Source organism: Engystomops pustulosus, chromosome 3 (genome assembly GCF_040894005.1).
Source record: "Engystomops pustulosus chromosome 3, aEngPut4.maternal, whole genome shotgun sequence".
Taxonomy (NCBI): Eukaryota; Metazoa; Chordata; class Amphibia; order Anura; family Leptodactylidae; genus Engystomops; species Engystomops pustulosus.
This window is the reverse complement of record NC_092413.1, coordinates 13506704-13529121: the sequence shown is the minus strand read 5'-3', so window position 1 is coordinate 13529121 and position 22418 is coordinate 13506704. Positions and strand designations below refer to the sequence as shown.

General features: G+C 43.1%; 1 protein-coding gene across 2 annotated transcripts in view; it reads left to right on the top strand.

The window, feature by feature from the left end:
• The window catches only part of MARK1 (microtubule affinity regulating kinase 1), a 104487-nt gene extending 83038 nt beyond the window's left edge, over window positions 1-21449 (top strand). Inside the window, exons 13-18 of one of the 2 annotated variants that reach the window (XM_072140097.1) lie at window positions 653-846; window positions 2333-2433; window positions 3958-4110; window positions 8177-8428; window positions 12717-12761; window positions 15426-21449. In XM_072140097.1, coding sequence (XP_071996198.1) covers window positions 653-846; window positions 2333-2433; window positions 3958-4110; window positions 8177-8428; window positions 12717-12761; window positions 15426-15780 — 1100 coding nt within the window. In that variant the 3' untranslated portion in view covers window positions 15781-21449. Of the gene's footprint in view, window positions 1-652; window positions 847-2332; window positions 2434-3957; window positions 4111-8173; window positions 8429-12716; window positions 12762-15425 lie in introns of both variants that reach the window. The other variant, XM_072140096.1, reaches the window with a different exon arrangement.
• The last annotated feature ends 969 nt before the right edge of the window (window positions 21450-22418 follow it).

Sequence of the window (22418 nt, the reverse complement as noted above, 5' to 3'; positions counted from 1 at the left end):
TGTGATATGTGATGGGCGCCCTCTGCAGGGGGGATGTAGTATTACACTGCGTCCATTCATTTGAATGGGATGGTCATTGCATAGGCTCATGTTGATTTTGCTACAGCAAGCGGCAGGGGGCAAAGGTCAGCTCAGGGGGGCAACAAGCCACTTTAAACCTACCCTGGGCATTATAATATAAAGACCAGACAGATATCTTAATGTATGTCCTGGTGTACACTGCAGTTGTGGCATGCCATTCATGAATCAGGTTGCTCAGGATGAACACTTCTGCAAGTCCTTTTCCCCATATTTATGGTTTTGTTATAATATATTGATTAAAATGAGTAATATGATTTTGGTTAATGCCTCATCTGAACACGGGCCAGGAATAGCTCTGTACTAGGACAGAGAGAACTTGAGGTCGGTGCCGCTTCCATTAGTCGGATCAATATGAAACCCGTTTCTTTGGAGAGAGATCTCAGGATCTTGAAATTGTATCTAGATATTTTTTTTTTTGGCTATATCTGTTTCCAGAATCCTGGAATGTTTGTCACCCAGCTTTCCCATGGTTTGGGAACACTGGGTGACAACCTGGTGGCAGCCATATTGGTTCTACGTCCGTCTTATTAGTATAGAAGAATCTTTTTATGAGGCTCCGTGTCCCCCGCAGCCGGACCCTCCATCCCTCCCTCCGTGTCGTACTCCAAACGAGGACAAGCGAACAGCGTGGAGAGCGAACAGAAGGAGGACTGGGACAAGAACGGCTCCCGCAAGCTCAGCAGCGCCACCGTGGGGTCTAAAGGAGAGGTGACAGCTAGTCCTCTGTCAGGACCCGAGAGGAAGAAATCCACCACCGGCGGAAGCGTAAGTTACTGGATCTATCTCATATCTATCTATCTATCTATCTCATATCTATCTATGTATCCCATATCTATCTATCTATCTATCTATCTATCTATCTATCTATCTCATATCTATCTTATATCTATCTATCTCATATCTATCTATCTCATATCTATCTATCTATCTATCTCCTATCTATCTCATATCTATCTATCTCATATCTATCTCATACCTATCTATCTATCTATCTATCTATCTATCTATCTATCTATCTATCTCATATCTATCTATCTATCTATCTCATATCTATCTATCTCATATCTATCTATCTCATATCTATCTATCTCATATCTATCTATCTCATATCTATCTATCTCATATCTATCTATCTATCTATCTATCTATCTCATATCTATCTATCTATCTCATATCTATCTATCTATCTATCTATCTATCTCATATCTATCTATCTATCTCATATCTATCTGCAACACCCCTGCCAACGTATAGGCAAGGGATTCTTTGCGAATGGGGCCCTCTACCTGTCAGGATCCATCCGGTGAGCCTGTGCAACTCACCCGAGGGATAATGCAGGGAGATCTCAGGTAATAGCAGCTGTAGCCTATGCCTGGGAAGGCAATAGTTAAATGGGTGTAAGATGTTATCCAATGATATGGCTGTATTGTAAACTGCAGTGTGATTGGAGAGGTGATACCACCTGACCAGGGGGAGTATAAAACCCCTGTGCAGTGGGAGCACATGGTCCAGTCCGCAGAGTCCAGACCACATGGTCCGAGTGAAGACAGAGTCAGAGCACAGTGCACCTTTAGTGCTGCAAAAGAAACCAATCCCAGGAACCTGAGTCAGGAGACTCTAATCCAGAGCCGCTGCTTCCATAGTTTGGACACAGCTCCATCTCCATTATCCCAGCCTGCATCTACTACCAGGCTGGTGCACTATTCCTGAGGATCCCTCTCCATGACCACTCCAGTACCAGATCTGCTGTATGACTATTCTGGCCTGTTGCCTGCTATCTGCCGTGAGTTGATTTTGCACAACGTTGCCTCCAGCTGATCCCTGGATACGGCTGTTATCACCACGGGTTCCCAATCCATCACCCAGGGACGTATGTTCCGGACACTCAGAGGTTGCCCCAGGGAGATCCAGTTCATCAGTCTCTCCCTCCATATTTCTTGCACACACCACCTGCTGGAGACCTGCCAGGCTGTAGGACAGCCCTCCGGTCCCCATACCAAGCACCGTGACACTAGCGTGCCAAGGCCGCAACCGCCAGCCACTCCGGTATTCTGGGCCCCGGCTGTCTCCAGGCCCCAAGAAAAGGCTAGGCCCCGGTGGGGGATGTTGCATATCTATCTCAAATGAATGTAAATCATCATCATCATCATCTATTTTCTAGTTTTCTATCTACCTCTCTCTCTCTATATATCGCTATCTATCTCAGTAATATCTATAGCTGCCTCACCCCTGGTGTCTTGTCCTCCTACAGAACAGCCTGTTTCCCGGCAGTGGGATGACCAGAAGAAACACTTACGTCTGTGAACGCACTACTGATAGACTCAATGCTGTACAGAATGGGAAAGATAGCAGGTAAGTAGCCACCAGAGTACTGGCCTGAGGATGATATATACTGTATGGAGCAGGGGGCTCTGGATGAGCAGTACAGGAGTTCTGTAACGTGATTGGCCTCTATGGTGGATCCAGACTGGGGGGGGTCCTGGCATCGTAAGGGAAGAATATTTTTCCCATTCTTCCTGTGGTTGAGCTGTCATACGGAAGCCTGGAAATAGCAGCAATTATTGTGTTAGTCATAGATAATCACCCGTCTTCTAGCAGAGATAATCACCGGCTTCTCTGATCAAGACACATGTCACTTATACATCACATACAACCGAGCTCCGAGTAATCAATCGCTGCACTCATCACCCAGCGGCTGTGTATGAGTCATCCAGCTCAGGTTGATTAGTCCTGTCTGGACAGTGCAGGCAGCTCCTGTGTATTTGGAAGTAATGTCTTTATATACCACAGCCAGCCTGCACCCAGCTTTCCCAAGGTCCTGAATTTTATAATTGTTTATTGAGCAAAACCATTAAACAAGATATGTTTCTGCATCAGTGTCCCTAAAGCATTATCCAGGTATGTTTGGTTGACAATGCATAAAAACAAATGGTAGATTTCCTTTAAGGTTCACAGAAAAGATCCAGGGAAGGACGGGGTGCATAGATTGTCTGCTTATCCTGTTATTCCTCCTGGAAATGTATATACTCACCTTACTAGTGGGTGCTACGGTTTCCAGATGAGTGTATCTCTACACACCCTAGCAGTAGCACTCAGTTGTTGATTCATACATACATTTCCAGTGGTAATAACAGAGGAACAATGCACTGGTCTCATAGAGGGGTGTAACTGTGTCCTAGTGGCAGGTCCTAGTGGTATGTCCTAGTGGTATGTCCTAGTGGCAGGTCCTAGTGGCAGGTCCTAGTGGCAGGTCCTAGTGGTATGTCCTAGTGGTATGTCCTAGTGGCATGTCCTAGTGGCATGTCCTAGTGGTATGTCCTAGTGGTATGTCCTAGTGGCATGTCCTAGTGGCAGGTCCTAGTGGTATGTCCTAGTGGCAGGTCCTAGTGGTATGTCCTAGTGGCATGTCCTAGTGGCATGTCCTAGTGGCATGTCCTAGTGGCATGTCCTACAGGTATGTCCTACAGGTATGTCCTACAGATATGTCCTACTGGTATGTCCTAGTGGTATGTCCTTCAGGTATGTCCTACAGGTATGTCCTAGTGGTATGTCCTACAGATATGTCCTACTGGCATGTCCTACAGGTATGTCCTACTGGCATGTCCTACAGGTATGTCCTAGTGGTATGTCCTACAGGTATGTCCTACAGGTATGTCCTACAGGTATGTCCTACTGGCATGTCCTACAGGTATGTCCTAGTGGTATGTCCTACAGGTATGTCCTACAGGTATGTCCTACAGGTATGTCCTACAGGTATGTCCTAGTGGCATGTCCTACAGGTATGTCCTACACGTATGTCCTAGTGGTATGTCCTTCAGGTATGTCCTACAGGTATGTACCACATTGAGAATAACAGGAGTCATAACTATTTTACAGCTTAACAGAGATGTCTGCGGGCAGCACATCCTCTACAGGCTCGGCAGTCCCCTCCGCACGACCTCGTCACCAGAAGTCCATGTCAGCCTCAGGACATCCTATTAAAGTCACCTTACCTACGATCAAAGACGGTACAGAAGGCTTCCGGCCAAGGTATTGTTCTTGCACCTTTAATGCGCGTTTCAATTGTACCTTTTCCCCATGAAAGTTAATGTAAAATGTAGACATCACAGGGTAAGAGTGCGCTTCCAGAGCAGGAGACAGGTCCTGCATCCAGCCAGCATAACCTGCCCCATGCACAAGGACACCGGGCCACAGAGGATTTTTCATGATATTTCGTGGAGTTAGGACCACAGGCTGCACTGGTGTCTATGAGAGGATTTTTCATGATATTTCGTGGAGTTAGGACCGTAGGCTACACTGGTGTCTATGAGAGGATTTTTCATGATATTTCGTGGAGTTAGGATCGCAGGCTGCACTGGTGTCTATGAGAGGATTTTTCATGATATTTCTATGAGTTAGGACCGTAGGCTACACTGGTGTCTATGAGAGGATTTTTCATGATATTTCGTGGAGTTAGGATCGCAGGCTGCACTGGTGTCTATGAGAGGATTTTCATGATATTTCTATGAGTTAGGACCGCAGGCTGCACTGGTGTCTGAGAGGATTTTTCATGATATTTCTATGAGTTAGGACCGCAGGCTGCACTGGTGTCTGAGAGGATTTTTCATGATATTTCTATGAGTTAGGATCGCAGGCTGCACTGGTGTCTATGAGAGGATTTTTCATTATATTTAATTGTGTTAGGATCGCAGGCTGCACTGGTGTCTATGAGAGGATTTTTCATGATATTTCGTGGAGTTAGGACCGCAGGCTGCACTGGTGTCTATGAGAGGATTTTTCATGATATTTCGTGGAGTTAGGACCGCAGGCTGCACTGGTGTCTATGAGAGGATTTTTCATGATATTTCGTGGAGTTAGGACCGCAGGCTGCACTGGTGTCTATGAGAGGATTTTTCATGATATTTCTATGAGTTAGGACCGCAGGCTGCACTGGTGTCTATGAGAGGATTTTTCATTATATTTCGTGGAGTTAGGACCGCAGGCTGCACTAGTGTCTATGAGAGGATTTTTCATTATATTTCGTGGAGTTAGGACCGCAGGCTGCACTAGTGTCTATGAGAGGATTTTTCATGATATTTCTATGAGTTAGGACCGCAGGCTGCACTGGTGTCTATGAGAGGATTTTTCATGATATTTCTATGAGTTAGGACCGCAGGCTGCACTGGTGTCTATGAGAGGATTTTTCATGATATTTCTATGAGTTAGGACCACAGGCTGCACTGGTGTCTATGAGAGGATTTTTCATGATATTTCTATGAGTTAGGATCGCAGGCTACATTGGTGTCTATGAGAGGATTTTTCATGATATTTCTATGAGTTAGGATCGCAGGCTGCACTGGTGTCTATGAGAGGATTTTTCATGATATTTCTATGAGTTAGGACCGCAGGCTGTACTGGTGTCTATGAGAGGATTTTCATGATATTTCTATGAGTTAGGACCACAGGCTGCACTGGTGTCTATGAGAGGATTTTCATGATATTTCTATGAGTTAGGACCACAGGCTGCACTGGTGTCTATGAGAGGATTTTTCATGATATTTCTTTGTGTTAGGACCGCAGGCTGCACTGGTGTCTATGAGAGGATTTTTCATGATATTTCTATGAGTTAGGACCGCAGGCTGCACTGGTGTCTATGAGAGGATTTTTCATGATATTTCTATGAGTTAGGACCACAGGCTGCACTGGTGTCTATGAGAGGATTTTTCATGATATTTCTATGAGTTAGGACCGCAGGCTGCACTGGTGTCCATGAGAGGATTTTTCATGAAATTTCTATGAGTTAGGACCACAGGCTGCACTGGTGTCCATGAGAGGATTTTTCATGATATTTCTATGAGTTAGGACCGCAGGCTGCACGGGTGTCTATGAGAGGATTTTTCATTATATTTCGTTGCGTTAGGACCGCAGGCTGCACTGGTGTCTATGAGAAGATTTTTCATGATATTTCTATGAGTTAGGACCACAGGCTGCACTGGTGTCTATGAGAGGATTTTTCATGATATTTCTTTGTGTTAGGATCGCAGGCTGCACTGGTGTCTATGAGAGGATTTTTCATGATATTTCGTTGAGTTAGGACCGCAGGCTGCACTGGTGTCTATGAGAGGATTTTTCATGATATTTCTATGAGTTAGGACCGCAGGCTGCACTGGTGTCTATGAGAGGATTTTTCATGATATTTCTTTGTGTTAGGACCGCAGGCTGCACTGGTGTCTATGAGAGGATTTTCATGATATTTCTATGAGTTAGGACCGCAGGCTGCACTGGTGTCTATGAGAGGATTTTTCATGATATTTCTTTGTGTTAGGACCGCAGGCTGCACTGGTGTCTATGAGAGGATTTTTCATGATATTTCATTGCGTTAGGATCGCAGGCTGCACTGGTGTCTATGAGAAGATTTTTCATGATATTTCGTTGCGTTAGGATCGCAGGCTGCACTGGTGTCTATGAGAGGATTTTTCATGATATTTCGTTGAGTTAGGATCGCAGGCTGCACTGGTGTCTATGAGAGGATTTTTCATGATATTTCATTGCGTTAGGATCGCAGGCTGCACTGGTGTCTATGAGAGGATTTTTCATGATATTTCTTTGTGTTAGGACCGCAGGCTGCACTGGTGTCTATGAGAGGATTTTTCATGATATTTCGTTGAGTTAGGATCGCAGGCTGCACTGGTGTCTATGAGAGGATTTTTCATGATATTTCATTGCGTTAGGATCGCAGGCTGCACTGGTGTCTATGAGAGGATTTTTCATGATATTTCTTTGTGTTAGGACCGCAGGCTGCACTGGTGTCTATGAGAGGATTTTTCATGATATTTCTTTGTGTTAGGACCGCAGGCTGCACTGGTGTCTATGAGAGGATTTTTCATGATATTTCGTTGAGTTAGGATCGCAGGCTGCACTGGTGTCTATGAGAGGATTTTTCATGATATTTCATTGCGTTAGGATCGCAGGCTGCACTGGTGTCTATGAGAGGATTTTTCATGATATTTCGTTGCGTTAGGATCGCAGGCTGCACTGGTGTCTATGAGAGGATTTTTCATGATATTTCGTGGAGTTAGGATCGCAGGCTGCACTGGTGTCTATGAGAGGATTTTTCATGATATTTCATTGCGTTAGGATCGCAGGCTGCACTGGTGTCTATGAGAGGATTTTTCATGATATTTCATTGCGTTAGGATCGCAGGCTGCACTGGTGTCTATGAGAGGATTTTTCATGATATTTCTATGCGTTAGGACCGCAGGCTGCACTGGTGTCTATGAGAGGATTTTTCATTATATTTCGTTGCGTTAGGATCGCAGGCTGCACTGGTGTCTATGAGACGATTTTTCATGATATTTCGTTGCATTAGGACCGCAGGCTGCACTGGTGTCTATGAGAGGATTTTTCATGATATTTCATGGAGTTAGGACCACAGGCTGCACTGGTGTCCATGAGAGGATTTTTCATGATATTTCATGGAGTTAGGACCACAGGCTGCACTGGTGTCTATGAGAGGATTTTCATGATATTTCTATGAGTTAGGATCGCAGGCTGCACTGGTGTCTATGAGAGGATTTTTCATTATATTTTGTTGCGTTAGGACCGCAGGCTGCACTGGTGTCTATGAGAGGATTTTTCATTATATTTTGTTGCGTTAGGACCGCAGGCTGCACTGGTGTCTATGAGAAGATTTTTCATGATATTTCGTTGTGTTAGGACCGCAGGCTGCACTGGTGTCTATGAGAAGATTTTTCATGATATTTCTATGAGTTAGGACCGCAGGCTGCACTGGTGTCTATGAGAGGATTTTTCATGATATTTCTATGAGTTAGGACCGCAGGCTGCACTGGTGTCTATGAGAGGATTTTTCATGATATTTCGTGGCGTTAGGACCGCAGGCTGCACTGGTGTCTATGAGAGGATTTTTCATGATATTTCTATGAGTTAGGACCGCAGGCTGCACTGGTGCCTATGAGAGGATTTTTCATGATATTTCGTGGCGTTAGGACCGCAGGCTGCACTGGTGTCTATGAGAGGATTTTTCATGTATCTCTCGGATTCAGGGTCTCTTTAGCTGTAGGAAATCTAATGAATTTTTTTGTGATTCTCACAGCAGTGCGAACCAGAGAGTACCGGCCACGTCCCCTTCTGCTCACAGTATTAGTACAACCACCCCGGACCGGACTCGCTTTCCACGAGGAAGCACTAGTCGGAGCACTTTCCACGGAGAGCAGCTCAGGGATCGTCGCACCGCTACATATAACGGACCACCGGCATCACCCGCCCACGAGACCACCCAGTTCTCCCACAGCAGGAGAGGAACGTCCACTGGTATTATCAGCAAGATTACCTCCAAGTTCGTACGAAGGTAAATAGCTAATAAGAACAGGCGCGTGTCAGAGCGGAGGCGGCCATTTAATGGAATGTACCCTAATATCTGTGCCTTAACGATGTCCTAACAAGGAATCAACAATTAATGCTGGTGCAACCAATAAAATGGCCGCCAAAAAGACGCTTTTGTTGTAGGTGCCATAGGAGAGTCTTGGTTTCATAGAAGGATAAAATATGGAGCCACACTCCTCTCTGTAATACAAAGTTATAGTGAGTGCAGCCCTGGGGTATAATACAGGATGTAACTCAGGATCAGTACAGGATAAGTAATGTCATGTATGTACACAGTGACTGCACCAGCAGCAGAATAGTGAGTGCAGCTCTGGAGTATAATACAGGATGTAACTCAGGATCAGTACAGGATAAGTAATGTCATGTATGTACACAGTGACTGCACCAGCAGCAGAATAGTGAGTGCAGCTCTGGGGTATAATACAGGATGTAACTCAGGATCAGTACAGGATAAGTAATGTCATGTATGTACACAGTGACTGCACCAGCAGCAGAATAGTGAGTGCAGCTCTGGAGTATAATACAGGATGTAACTCAGGATCAGTACAGGATAAGTAATGTCATGTATGTACACAGTGACTGCACCAGCAGCAGAATAGTGAGTGCAGCTCTGGGGTATAATACAGGATGTAACTCAGGATCAGTACAGGATAAGTAATGTCATGTATGTACAGTGACTGCACCAGCAGCAGAATAGTGAATGCAGCTCTGGAATATAATACAGGATGTAACTCAGGATCAGTACAGGATAAGTAATGTCATGTATGTACAGTGACTGCACCAGCAGCAGAATAGTGAGTGCAGCTCTGGGGTATAATACAGGATGTAACTCAGGATCAGTACAGGATAAGTAATGTCATGTATGTACACAGTGACTGCACCAGCAGCAGAATAGTGAGTGCAGCTCTGGGGTATAATACAGGATGTAACTCAGGATCAGTACAGGATAAGTAATGTCATGTATGTACACAGTGACTGCACCAGCAGCAGAATAGTGAGTGCAGCTCTGGAGTATAATACAGGATGTAACTCAGGATCAGTACAGGATAAGTAATGTCATGTATGTACACAGTGACTGCACCAGCAGCAGAATAGTGAGTGCAGCTCTGGGGTATAATACAGGATGTAACTCAGGATCAGTACAGGATAAGTAATGCCATGTATGTACACAGTGACTGCACCAGCAGCAGAATAGTGAGTGCAGCTCTGGGGTATAATACAGGATGTAACTCAGGATCAGTACAGGATTAGTAATGTCATGTATGTACACAGTGACTGCACCAGCAGCAGAATAGTGAGTGCAGCTCTGGGGTATAATACAGGATGTAACTCAGGATCAGTACAGGATAAGTAATGTCATGTATGTACACAGTGACTGCACCAAGCAGCAGAATAGTGAGTGCAGCTCTGGAGTATAATACAGGATGTAACTCAGGATCAGTACAGGATAAGTAATGTCATGTATGTACAGTGTCTGCACCAGCAGCAGAATAGTGAGTGCAGCTCTGGGGTATAATACAGGATGTAACTAAGGATCAGTACAGGATAAGTAATGTCATGTATGTACACAGTGACTGCACCAGCAGCAGAATAGTGAGTGCAGCTCTGGAGTATAATACAGGATGTAACTCAGGATCAGTACAGGATAAGTAATGTCATGTATGTACACAGTGACTGCACCAACAGCAGAATAGTGAGTGCAGCTCTGGGGTATAATACAGGATGTAACTCAGGATCAGTACAGGATTAGTAATGTCATGAATGTACACAGTGACTGCACCAGCAGCAGAATAGTGAGTGCAGCTCTGGGGTATAATACCGGATGTACCTCAGGATCAGTACAGGATAAGTAATGTCATGTATATACACAGTGACTGCACCAGCAGCAGAATAGTGAGTGCAGCTCTGGAGTATAATACAGGATGTATCTCCGGATCAGTACAGGATAAGTAATGTCATGTATGTACACAGTGACTGCACCAGCAGCAGAATAGTGAGTGCAGCTCTGGAGTATAATACAGGATGTAACTCAGGATCAGTACAGGATAAGTAATGTCATGTATATACACAGTGACTGCACCAGCAGCAGAATAGTGAGTGCAGCTCTGGAGTATAATACAGGATGCAACTCAGGATCAGTACTGGATAAGTAATGCCATGTGTGTACACAGTGACTGCACCAGCAGCAGAATAGTGAGAGCAGCTCTGGGGTATAATACAGGATGTAACTCAGGATCAGTACAGGATAAGTAATGTCATGTATGTACACAGTGACTGCACCAGCAGCAGAATAGTGAGAGCAGCTCTGGAGTATAATACAGGATGTAACTCAGGATCAGTACAGGATTAGTAATGTCATGTATGTACACAGTGACTGCACCAGCAGCAGAATAGTGAGTGCAGCTCTGGGGTATAATACCGGATGTACCTCAGGATCAGTACAGGATAAGTAATGTCATGTATATACACAGTGACTGCACCAGCAGCAGAATAGTGAGTGCAGCTCTGGAGTATAATACAGGATGTAACTCAGGATCAGTACAGGATAAGTAATGTCATGTATGTACACAGTGACTGCACCAGCAGCAGAATAGTGAGTGCAGCTCTGGAGTATAATACAGGATGTAACTCAGGATCAGTACAGGATAAGTAATGTCATGTATGTACACAGTGACTGCACCAGCAGCAGAATAGTGAGTGCAGCTCTAGAGTATAATACAGGATGTAACTCAGGATCAGTGCAGGATAAGTAATGTCATGTATATACACAGTGACTGCACCAGCAGCAGAATAGTGAGTGCAGCTCTGGAGTATAATACAGGATGCAACTCAGGATCAGTACTGGATAAGTAATGCCATGTGTGTACACAGTGACTGCACCAGCAGCAGAATAGTGAGAGCAGCTCTGGGGTATAATACAGGATGTAACTCAGGATCAGTACAGGATAAGTAATGTCATGTATGTACACAGTGACTGCACCAGCAGCAGAATAGTGAGAGCAGCTCTGGAGTATAATACAGGATGTAACTCAGGATCAGTACAGGGTAAGTAATGTCATGTATGTACACAGTGACTGCACCAGCAGCAGAATAGTGAGTGCAGCTCTGGGGTATAATACAGGATGTAACTCAGGATCAGTACAGGATAAGTAATGTCATGTATGTACACAGTGACTGCACCAGCAGCAGAATAGTGAGAGCAGCTCTGGAGTATAATACAGGATGTAACTCAGGATCAGTACAGGATTAGTAATGTCATGTATGTACACAGTGACTGCACCAGCAGCAGAATAGTGAGTGCAGCTCTGGGGTATCATGTAGGATGTAACTCAGGATCAGTACAGGATAAGTAATGTCATGTATGTACACAGTGACTGCACCAGCAGAATAGTGAGTGCAGCTCTGGAGTATAATACAGGATGCAACTCAGGATCAGTACAGGATAAGTAATGTCATGTATGTACACAGTGACTGCACCAGCAGCAGAATAGTGAGAGCAGCTCTGGGCTATAATACAGGATGTAACTCAGGATCAGTACAGGATAAGTAATGTCATGTATGTACAAAGTGACTGCACCAGCAGCAGAATAGTGAGTGCAGCTCCGGAGTATAATACAGGATGTAACTCAGGATCAGTACAGGATAAGTAATGTCATGTATGTGCACGGTGACTGCACCAGCAGCAGAATAGTGAGTGCAGCTCTGGGGTATAATGTAGGATGTAACTCAGGATCAGTACAGGATAAGTAATGTCATGTATGTACACAGTGACTGCACCTGCAGCAGAATAGTAAGTGCAGCTCTGGAGTATAATACAGGATGTAACTCAGGATCAGTACAGGATAAGTAATGTCATGTATGTACACAGTGACTGCACCAGCAGAATAGTGAGTGCAGCTCTGGAGTATAATACAGGATGTAACTCAGGATCAGTACAGGATAAGTAATGTCATGTATGTACCCAGTGACTGCACCAGCAGCAGAATAGTGAGTGCAGCTCTGGAGTATAATACAGGATGTAACTCAGGATCAGTACAGGATAAGTAATGTCATGTATGTACACAGTGACTGCACCAGCAGCAGAATAGTGAGTGCAGCTCTGGGGTATAATACAGGATGTAACTCGGGGTCAAATTTCCCAATTCAGTAATTGCAAACCTGGACTCTCCTATTGGTGGTCTCCATGATGTTACAGTCTCTATGATACATGTTTTTGGCTCATCATTGAATCTGAACCTTGACTTTGTTTTGAGGGATCCAAGTGAAGTTGAAGCGAGTGGCAGAACAGATACCTCAAGGTGAGGAGTTGTGATACTTGGCCTGTGGGCTGCTCTTCTGCAGTGTCCGTCTTGTTTTCCTGTCTCCTCCGTGTGCTCATTCCCCGGCCGATAACATGGCGCAGCTTTTCTCTTCTTGTTAAAACTACTTTCCGCTTTGAAGGTGCAATTCCTCAGAGAAAACGATCTTTAAAGGGAACCTGACAGCAGGTGTGACCATGCAGTCTACAACCAGCTTTAGGTATTGTCCCTGGAGGACTATGTAATCATACCTTTTGTGTATGTTGTGTCCTCTCACTGCTGTGCCCTGTGCTCTCTGCAGCCAGTGTTTGGTATTATCCCTCGAGAGATGTGTTATCAGATTCCCTTTAAGGGCATCTACCATCAGATTCCCTCTAAAGGGCATCTACCCTCAGGTTCCCTCTAAAGGGCATCTACCCTCAGGTTCCCTCTAAAGGGCATCTACCCTCAGGTTCCCTCTAAAGGGCATCTACCCTCAGGTTCCCTTTAAAGGGCATCTACCCTCAGGTTCCCTCTAAAGGGCATCTACCCTCAGGTTCCCTCTAAAGGGCATCTACCCTCAGGTTCCCTTTAAAGGGCATCTACCCTCAGGTTCCCTCTAAAGGGCATCTACCCTCAGGTTCCCTCTAAAGGGCATCTACCCTCAGATTCCTTTTAATTAGGTGAGATTAAGCGATATAAATTCACATCATTTATCAATATCTATACATGCGCAGGATAAATTTTGTTGCAGCAACAAGTACAAGCCTAAAATTGTTGCCTTGAAAGGATCCTGTCACTAGATTTAAACTAGCAGCCCCTTCAGGTAAGGAATGAAATGTCCTTTCTAGAATTCCCTCTTTTATGTAAAGTCCCATTTACCTATGAAAAATGTCCTCTAAATTCATTTGACAAGGAGCAGAGTAGAGTCACATTTTAACTGAAATGAGTCATGTATAGAAGCTGCAAGGGGTGGGTCACTTTAGACACCCCTATCGTTGGTTCCATAGCACCTAGACACATGTTTTGGTGTCATGTTAAAGATGAGCATCTTGTCTTTCAGATTACTGAAATTACAGTCATCTACAGGAGATGCAGGCAGTTCAAAAAGAGGCGGAAATTGGATCTTAATTTACATCTCACATTTCCAACAATTTCTTTAGCTCCCCATAGCTCACAGAACCACAGATGAAAATTTTATCTTTAATATGACACCAGCAGGTTGTACAGAAACATAGATGCAGGCATTTGACGGGTCGCTGCCCGTGCAGCCTTTGAATTTGACTCATATCAGGCAAAATATGACTCTACTCTACTTATTGTCATATGATTTTTTTATAGGTAAACGACAGAGATTTCACATAAATGAGGGAATTTTAGAAAAGACATTTGATCCCTCGTCTGAAGAGGCTGGGAGTTGAATTGAGTGAAATTTGGGGACAGGGTCCCTTTAAATTACTCTCAGATGTGGTTGTGTTGTTATTTTTAGGATATCAGGGATTGCACCTTTACGAGTCGAATTGCCTTCTCAGTGTGTTCTGTGCAGAATGGCTTTTAGAGGGACAGCGACGCCCAAAAACGACTCCAAAAAAACACGAAAACTATTCATCAACTTTCCCAGTATTTATCCATTTCTGAACGCAATGTCCAATTATTTACCTTCTAAACTAAATTGACGAAGGTCTCCAAATTTATTTAGGGTACTTAAGGTTTCGGCCCGGAAAGTAAAAATGGAGTCGTTTTTGGGTTGCAAGTGCATTAACAATGGATTGACTTACCACCTGGATCCGATGTGTCGATGATGTATGCTATTTAAAGGGGAGCTAAAATTTTTTTAAAAAACTACTACCCCAACTTTATATCGGATACTCCTATCTCTCCTGAGTCAGTTTCACCCCATATTGTGACAAAATTAGTGAGCATTTAATATGTACACTCTTCCTATATGGCGTCCTAGGAGGCGTCCGTCATGTCCTATGAATGAATAAGCCTTGGAAAAGGGTGGAGCTTCCGTCTATCTCTATACAGTAGTGAGGCAAGTCCCTGTAAACTTAACCCCGCCCCTCAGTCAAGCACCACCCCTTTTTTTAAGGTCCCTGACAACATTTAAAGGGTCAAAATTTGGACATCTCTTTTGCTCAGATTTCTGCAAGATAGCTTGCAGGAGATCTTTTTGATTGGCTGGTAAGTGTTTGTATAGTGAGAGCAGGGTAACTGTTACCCAAGACTGTAAAACACTTACCACTTGGGTATAAGGTTTCCTAAATAATTCAGAATTTTACTTAAATTTATGGGACCTGTGTAGTATTGAGCAGAGTGCTCTCCCCTAAGGGCTCTGAGGGGCCTTACCAGAACCGATCCATACTGCAGCTTCACAGACTGTTACACTGTGCACTGTTACACCCCCATTGTGTGTTCTTTCTGCTGTGAGATTACATCAGGCAGAGGAAGGAAGAGCAGATGGGGCAGGGGAAAGTATAACAACCTGTGAAGCTTAAGAACGAAGAGATCCTGGTAACACCACCTAGAACCCTTATAACGCTTTAGCATAATTTTAAAAGTTGATGGATAACACCCTGGTTTATCATGATGGATTTTGATGGTAGATAAACTAAATTTGTAGAATCGTCTTTTTGAGTAACTGTAAAAGTGCATGAAATTACTTTCCACTTTTCCTTTTGTCAGGAGCACCTCTGGGGAGCCAAGAGAGAGCCAAAAAGAAGACTCGAAAGATTCCAAACCCCGTTCTCTGCGCTTTACCTGGAGCATGAAGACCACCAGCTCCATGGACCCCAATGATATGATGAGAGAGATCCGTAAGGTTCTAGATGCCAACAACTGCGACTACGAGCAGAAGGAGAGATTCCTGCTTTTCTGCGTGCATGGAGACGCCCGGCAGGACAGTCTGGTACAGTGGGAAATGGAGGTGTGTAAATTACCCCGCCTCTCCCTCAACGGGGTGCGCTTCAAGAGAATATCCGGCACCTCTATCGCCTTCAAGAACATTGCGTCCAAGATCGCAAACGAACTGAAACTGTGAAATATCTGGAACCCGGGGAGAACGTTCAACAAACATCTGAATGTACTGCTGGAAGCTCCGCCCCCGAGGAGCAGGAACAAAGCTTCTCTACCAGTAACGGGCATTACGTCTCTTGGCTGGCACGCACGCCTTTCCCCTTCTATTTTCTTGTTACAGATAATGCCCTTACTGCAATAAGGTTATACAGAAACCTCCAATCAATTGTACATTTTGAGATTCCGCGTCCCCTCCTCGCGGGCCCGCCCCCGCGGGCTTGTACAGCGAATCCTAGAGAACAATCACCACTCGCTCCCGTGTGGATAGAAATGTAAAATAGACAATTGATTGCTTTGCGGATAAAAAAAAAAACAAAAGCAGATCTTGTATAGTCGGGTTTAGTTTTCTGTACAGACGTTTATGTTCAGTGTTTCGTTCAGATAACCACGTTCTTCCTTATTGTTTCAATGGGAAATTTTGGGATTTTTTTTTTTTTTTAATTATTATTTTTGGTCCATGAAATCAAAGATAACACAGGGTTTATCCTCAAAAATACAAGATGTCCCGGCCAATCATGGAACAACCCCCGCTGAGATTTATCTACTAGTACTGCCTAGATTTTGGCGATGACCACCATCGGGTAATCTGGTGACCCCAAAGATGTGTACAGTATACGAGATGTCAGTGTTGAGAGAGAGATAAAAGACGATGACAGTGTTAAAGGAAATGTAAAACCATAGAGAATATTTTTGTTTTAAATCGAGATTATCGGTAATGTACTTCAAAGGTCCTTACAGCTACTCCTCAAGGTCCAAATGCTGCTCTGCTTCGTATGGTCGAGAGTTAGGGGTGGAAACCATTCCCCCCCCCCCCCCCCCCATATCGTGTGTTACATTCACTTCCGTTATTGCAATGAATTTTTAGAGGGAAAACAAAAAAGCTTATTTCGTGTTCCCCTTTTAATGCTGAAAATTTTTGGAAGCATGCTTTATCGATAAGATTTGGGGTTAAGGAAGCCATGTCTTATGAAATGCAACGATACTAGACTATATACTGGTGGGTCTGGTACACAACTGGTATTATAGTGGTAGAAATAACCATAGGGGAGTACAGATAGGAGCCGTGTAGGTGTGCCCCCTTGTGGTGGGGTGCTGACTGCATGAGCAGGGGGTATCCTGCTCTTATGATCACGTGTATTGTTATTACAGGTTTCATTTCGCTGCTTTAGGACAGGTGCTCTTCAACGTTCAAAATATCATAGCCCCTCAGGCCCCAAGTTTCATCCTTCGTGGTTCCCGAAACCTTTGGACTCTGTATCTTACAGTCAGGGGCCCACAATCGGGCTTGTTGTTGGGTGTAGGGTCCAAAGTCTCTGCACTTCTACCCTTGTGGATCATGATGAAAGAAACCCTCCTCTGGTGACTATTCTTATACACTGGAGCATCTATCTGAGCGAACGTCGTCATGACAACATCCAAAGTTTATGGGTTTTTTCCCAGTTTTTAACCCGCTTTTGCCTACTTCGCCACAGATCAAACTACGTTTTTTGTTTGACGCTCAGTTCCACCATTACAGGGTTTTTTTGGGGGGGTTCGGTCTTGTCAATTTTCCAACCTTGGAATAGGGTCATCAGTACGTGATCTGTGGCCGAGCTTACTGACTGATCCTCCAGGTTTCCATTATGAGGCCTATGATTTCCATTAACCCTTATGCCCATTCACACATAAAATATTGTCGACCCGCCCTGTACGGCCTATCCATCTAGGGTGGGATAGTTTTTTTAAAACATTTCTCTTCGTCGCCATATCAGACTGAACCAATCAAATCAGTGGACCAGTTTTGAAAAAATTTAATTTTGGAGAGAAATCAACCATGTTTGTTTGCTTTTGGTTGACCATTTTTGAGATTTTCCAGTCAGATTTTTTTTTTGCGAATGTCTGCCGCTGTGTACAGTAATTTCTGATCATTTTTCAAAACAATCGTCAGGCAAAAAGACCAAAATCAAATTTCAAATGGTAACATGGGGTTTTAAAATTGTTAAGAGTTTTATGCCCAGCACCTCTATCTGACCATCTTAGATCAACCCCTGGACTCAGGAGCTTGCAATCTAGTCAAAACTCTTGGTTTTTATATCCCAAGTCCTCCAATATATGAAAACTTTTTCCTCATGAAGCTCCTTTTTTTCCGCCCCTCAATCGTTTTTTCTCATGAATCTACTTTATTTTCATGTACCTATTATTTTTTTCCTTGTGAATCCCTTTTTCCTCATGAATTTCCTTTTTTCCCCTAATGAATCTCATTTTTTTTTCCCTCAGGAATCTCATTTTTTTTCCCCTCATGAATCTCCCTTTTTTCCCCTCAATCTCCTTTTTTTCCCCTCACGAATCTCATTTTTCCCCTCACATATCACCTTTTTTTTCCCCTCACATATCACCTTTTTTTTCCCCTCACAAATCTCCTTTTTTTTCCCCTCACATATCACCTTTTTTTTCCCCTCACATATCACCTTTTTTTTCCCCTCACGAATCTCCTTTTTTTTCCCCCTCACGAATCTCCTTTTTTTTTCCCCCTCACGAATCTCCTTTTTTTTCCCCTCACGAATCACCTTTTTTTTCCCCTCACGAATCACCTTTTTTTCCCCTCACATATCACCTTTTTTTTCCCCTCACGAATCTCCTTTTTTTTCCCCCTCACAAATCTCCTTTTTTTCCCCTCACATATCACCTTTTTTTTCCCCTCACGAATCTCCTTTTTTTTCCCCTCACAAATCTCCTTTTTTTTTCCCCTCACATATCACCTTTTTTTTCCCCTCACGAATCTCCTTTTTTTTCCCCTCACGAATCTCCTTTTTTTTTCCCCTCACGAATCTCCTTTTTTTTCCCCCTCACGAATCTCCTTTTTTTTCCCCTCACGAATCACCTTTTTTTTCCCCTCACGAATCACCTTTTTTTCCCCTCACATATCACCTTTTTTTTCCCCTCACGAATCTCCTTTTTTTTCCCCCTCACAAATCTCCTTTTTTTCCCCTCACATATCACCTTTTTTTTCCCCTCACGAATCTCCTTTTTTTTCCCCTCACAAATCTCCTTTTTTTTTCCCCTCACATATCACCTTTTTTTTCCCCTCACGAATCTCCTTTTTTTTCCCCTCACGAATCTCCTTTTTTTTCCCCTCACGAATCTCCTTTTTTTTCCCCCTCACAAATCTCCTTTTTTTTTCCCCTCACGAATCTCCTTTTTTTTTCCCCTCACGAATCTCCTTTTTTTTTCCCCTCACGAATCTCCTTTTTTTTTCCCCTCACGAATCTCCTTTTTTTTTCCCCTCACGAATCTCCTTTTTTTTCCCCTCACGAATCTCCTTTTCCCCTCCTTTTTTCCCCTCATGAATCCCTTTTTCTTCTCATTATTATCCTTTTCTTTGCTCATGAATCTACATTTTTACTCATAAATACAGTTTATGTTCACTTTCTTCTGTGCTTATTATACTGGAGCCGCCATTTTAAGTCTTATCAATATACAACATTGAGAGGACGGAAAGACCATCCAGAGCGCAGCTTCCATTTTTCAGGAGCAGAATTCAAAATAAAAGCTGCGCCGTGATTGGTTGCTTTGGACAACGTAGACGGCTCTTCCCTTTGGGGTCTATACATCAAGTTGTCTTTCTTTTTTGGCCAGTTCATGTATAATTCGTAGTCGCAGAGATAATACCGTAGATCATTTTTGGGCGACCCCAATAAACAATCTAGCCTCTAGCAGCGAAGTGTTCGGCTCAGTCTTAGTGAATGGGTGCGATTATGGCATGACGGCTATCACTGTGCACATGAGGAATCGCTGCATAGCCCATGGGCGCCACAAACACGTCCCCCTCTATGATCCCCCCTATTAAATAAAAAACAACATGGATCCACACATAACCTAATATCTGCATGTTTTGGGAATGTCAGGATTGTCCATGATATTTTTTTAGTTGGTTATCAGGAAGCGGCTATAGTAAGGGATATGCAGGCTGCTGGCTGAGTGACTAGGCCCGGATAGTATCATTTATTTCCAATACGGTAATATCCTACAGTTGTGTTTTTATTGACCTTGGGAAAAAAAAAAACCTCTTAAAATCAATATTATGACGCTTGCATCCGAGGCGTAATATGAAGCTGTACCTGTACCAGACCCCCAACTATAATCATCAATAGTGCTAGTATCTTTATAGTGGAGGAGGACACCTTAAAGGCCCTAACTATTTATAGTAGTAGTGTACCGGAAAGGGGGCGTTGTCTTATCTCATGTATCCCCGCCCCTGGGTGGCGCAAAACGTCCGTGAGTTTTAACGATTGTGCTTATGACATATCTACCCCTTGGAGAATAGTTTTGGTTGTATGATATCCTCCCCGTCGGCCTATGTGGCTGTTTTTGAATCAATCACTGAAATTTTTTTTTATTTTGTTGCCGCCCACAAACATGGCTGCCCTTCCTTCCTTCCTTCCTTCCTTCCTGTCGGTCCGTGCAAGCGATCACTAAAGACATTCAAACACTAATCTTCCTACTACTATGTATATCAGCAGCAGATCTATCAACTGTACAAATCTTTAAAAAATTTTTTTACCCTAAAGATTTTTAGGAATTTTACCTCTATTACTGATTTTTTTTTTTATTTTTTATTTTTTTTTTTAATTTTTGGCAACCAGAATTTATAGTAGCTTTGCAAGTGCTGTGGCAGTGAAAAGGTTAATTTATTGCCCCCAGGCAGGGCCTGTAAGGGGTCCCTTTTTTTTTTTTTTTTTTTTTTTAATTTTTTTTTTGGTTCACACAAGGAAAATGAATTTCTTCAGCCGTGTGATTTAAAAAAAAACAAACAAAAAAACTTCTAGTATCATTGCTTACATAATTTACCAGACCCCGCCTCCCCCTCCCCCCTCCATATTTATTCCAGCTCATCATGCTTGTAATGTGCCGCTTTTCATCAAAAATATAAATATATATATAAATATATAAACTTTTTTTTGGGGGGGGGGGGAATTAGTTAAAGTGTAAAAATTAAAATTACAAAATAAAAACACAAAAAAAAAAAAAAAGAGGAAACCACTAGTGCTGGTACATTTTACATACATGTTATTTTGTACTGAACTAAACCTTTTAGAGGTTGATTGTGCAATGTTATTTAATGTTGTATTGATTGTAAGCGATATTTTGGGCTCGGCTCCTCCCCCTCCGATCTGCACACGCTCGTAACGAGAACGGTCCGTCAGAAAGCTGTTGAAATTTTAGAAAGAAAAAAAAAACCTAAAGCTGTGAGCGAATTCTTTTTAAAAAAATCGTCAGATTTTAACCATATTTTGTGTTTTTATTTTAATTTTTTTTTTCATTATTATGAATTTTTTTTTTTTTTTTTTGTATTAACTTCGTAGCCGGAATTTCTGCAATGGCTTCCTGGTTGAAATGGACTTTAAAACAAGTACTGTAATGTGTGACGTAGCTTTATTTTATTTTGTTAATGTTTCGATCTACAGAAAACAAAAAAAAAAAAATGGACGTGTATTGTTGCCTTAGACGAAAACTTAAAAAAAAAAAAAGGGTGATTCGAAAACGGGAAAAAAAAAAACACAAAAAAAAAAGTCTAGCCCCCTTTTATCTAGTGACATTTTAATGCAAGATATTCACATTCTGGTGCACTCTATTAAAAAATCTACTTGAACGGTTCTCGTAATAAGCGTTTTGTCAGTTACTGTCCTCCGGTGGGGGGGGTTAAAGGTCAACATGGTAAACATGGGGGGGTCATCCCTTCATCTTCTGTACTTAGACTGTACTTTGAACGGGTAGCTCCTCTGCCAATTGTCGGGCAAATTGCAAATTTTTAGACCCTCTAGGATACTATAACCCTAGGGGGTCTGATCACTTCTACCATATACTGTAATACTGCTGTATTGCAGTATATGGCAGTTTTACTAATGATCTCTAATCTTAGAGATCAGGCTGAATGATAGGCCTGGGAGGCTAGCATAGACTCCTAGCTGTCATAGTAACTGATGGCCACACCCCTGATGACCTCATTTTGACGATCAAATCAAAGATGACAGCATGCATGCCTGAGACATTTACATGGTTTACACCCGTAATTGGTGCCAGCACCGACAACAGGTGTTACCGGTGGGTGTTTGCTGCAATATGCTGCAAACACCCACCCTGCCAATGAGCCTTCTCCATACACCCAACCCTGCGATGCACCGTAATAGTACAGTGCATGGTGGAAAAGAGCTAAAGTCCCAGCCCCCTCAGGTAGGGTATAAAATGTCCTTTCTAGAATTCCCTTTTATGTGAAATCTCATCCTATAAGAAATATCCCCCAAAGTTATGTGACAATGAGCAGAGAAGAGTCATATTTTACCTGAGATGAGTCTCAGGGGAGGGTCACTTCAGAAGCCTGTATTTTCTGTTCCATAGCACCTAGAAACATGCTGCTGGTGTCATATTAAAGAGAGGAATCTCATCTTTCATATCACATTAGTGCCTTTAAGTTTACTTTTGTAAATCACAGAACCTGATGTAATTTGACAGATGAGATTCTATCCTTAGGTGATTCAGCTTGAGCACTGAGCTGCCTCCAGCATGGACGTCCTGACAGCCTAACAAAAGGTGGACTTGCACCAATACTAAAACAAGTGAAGCTAC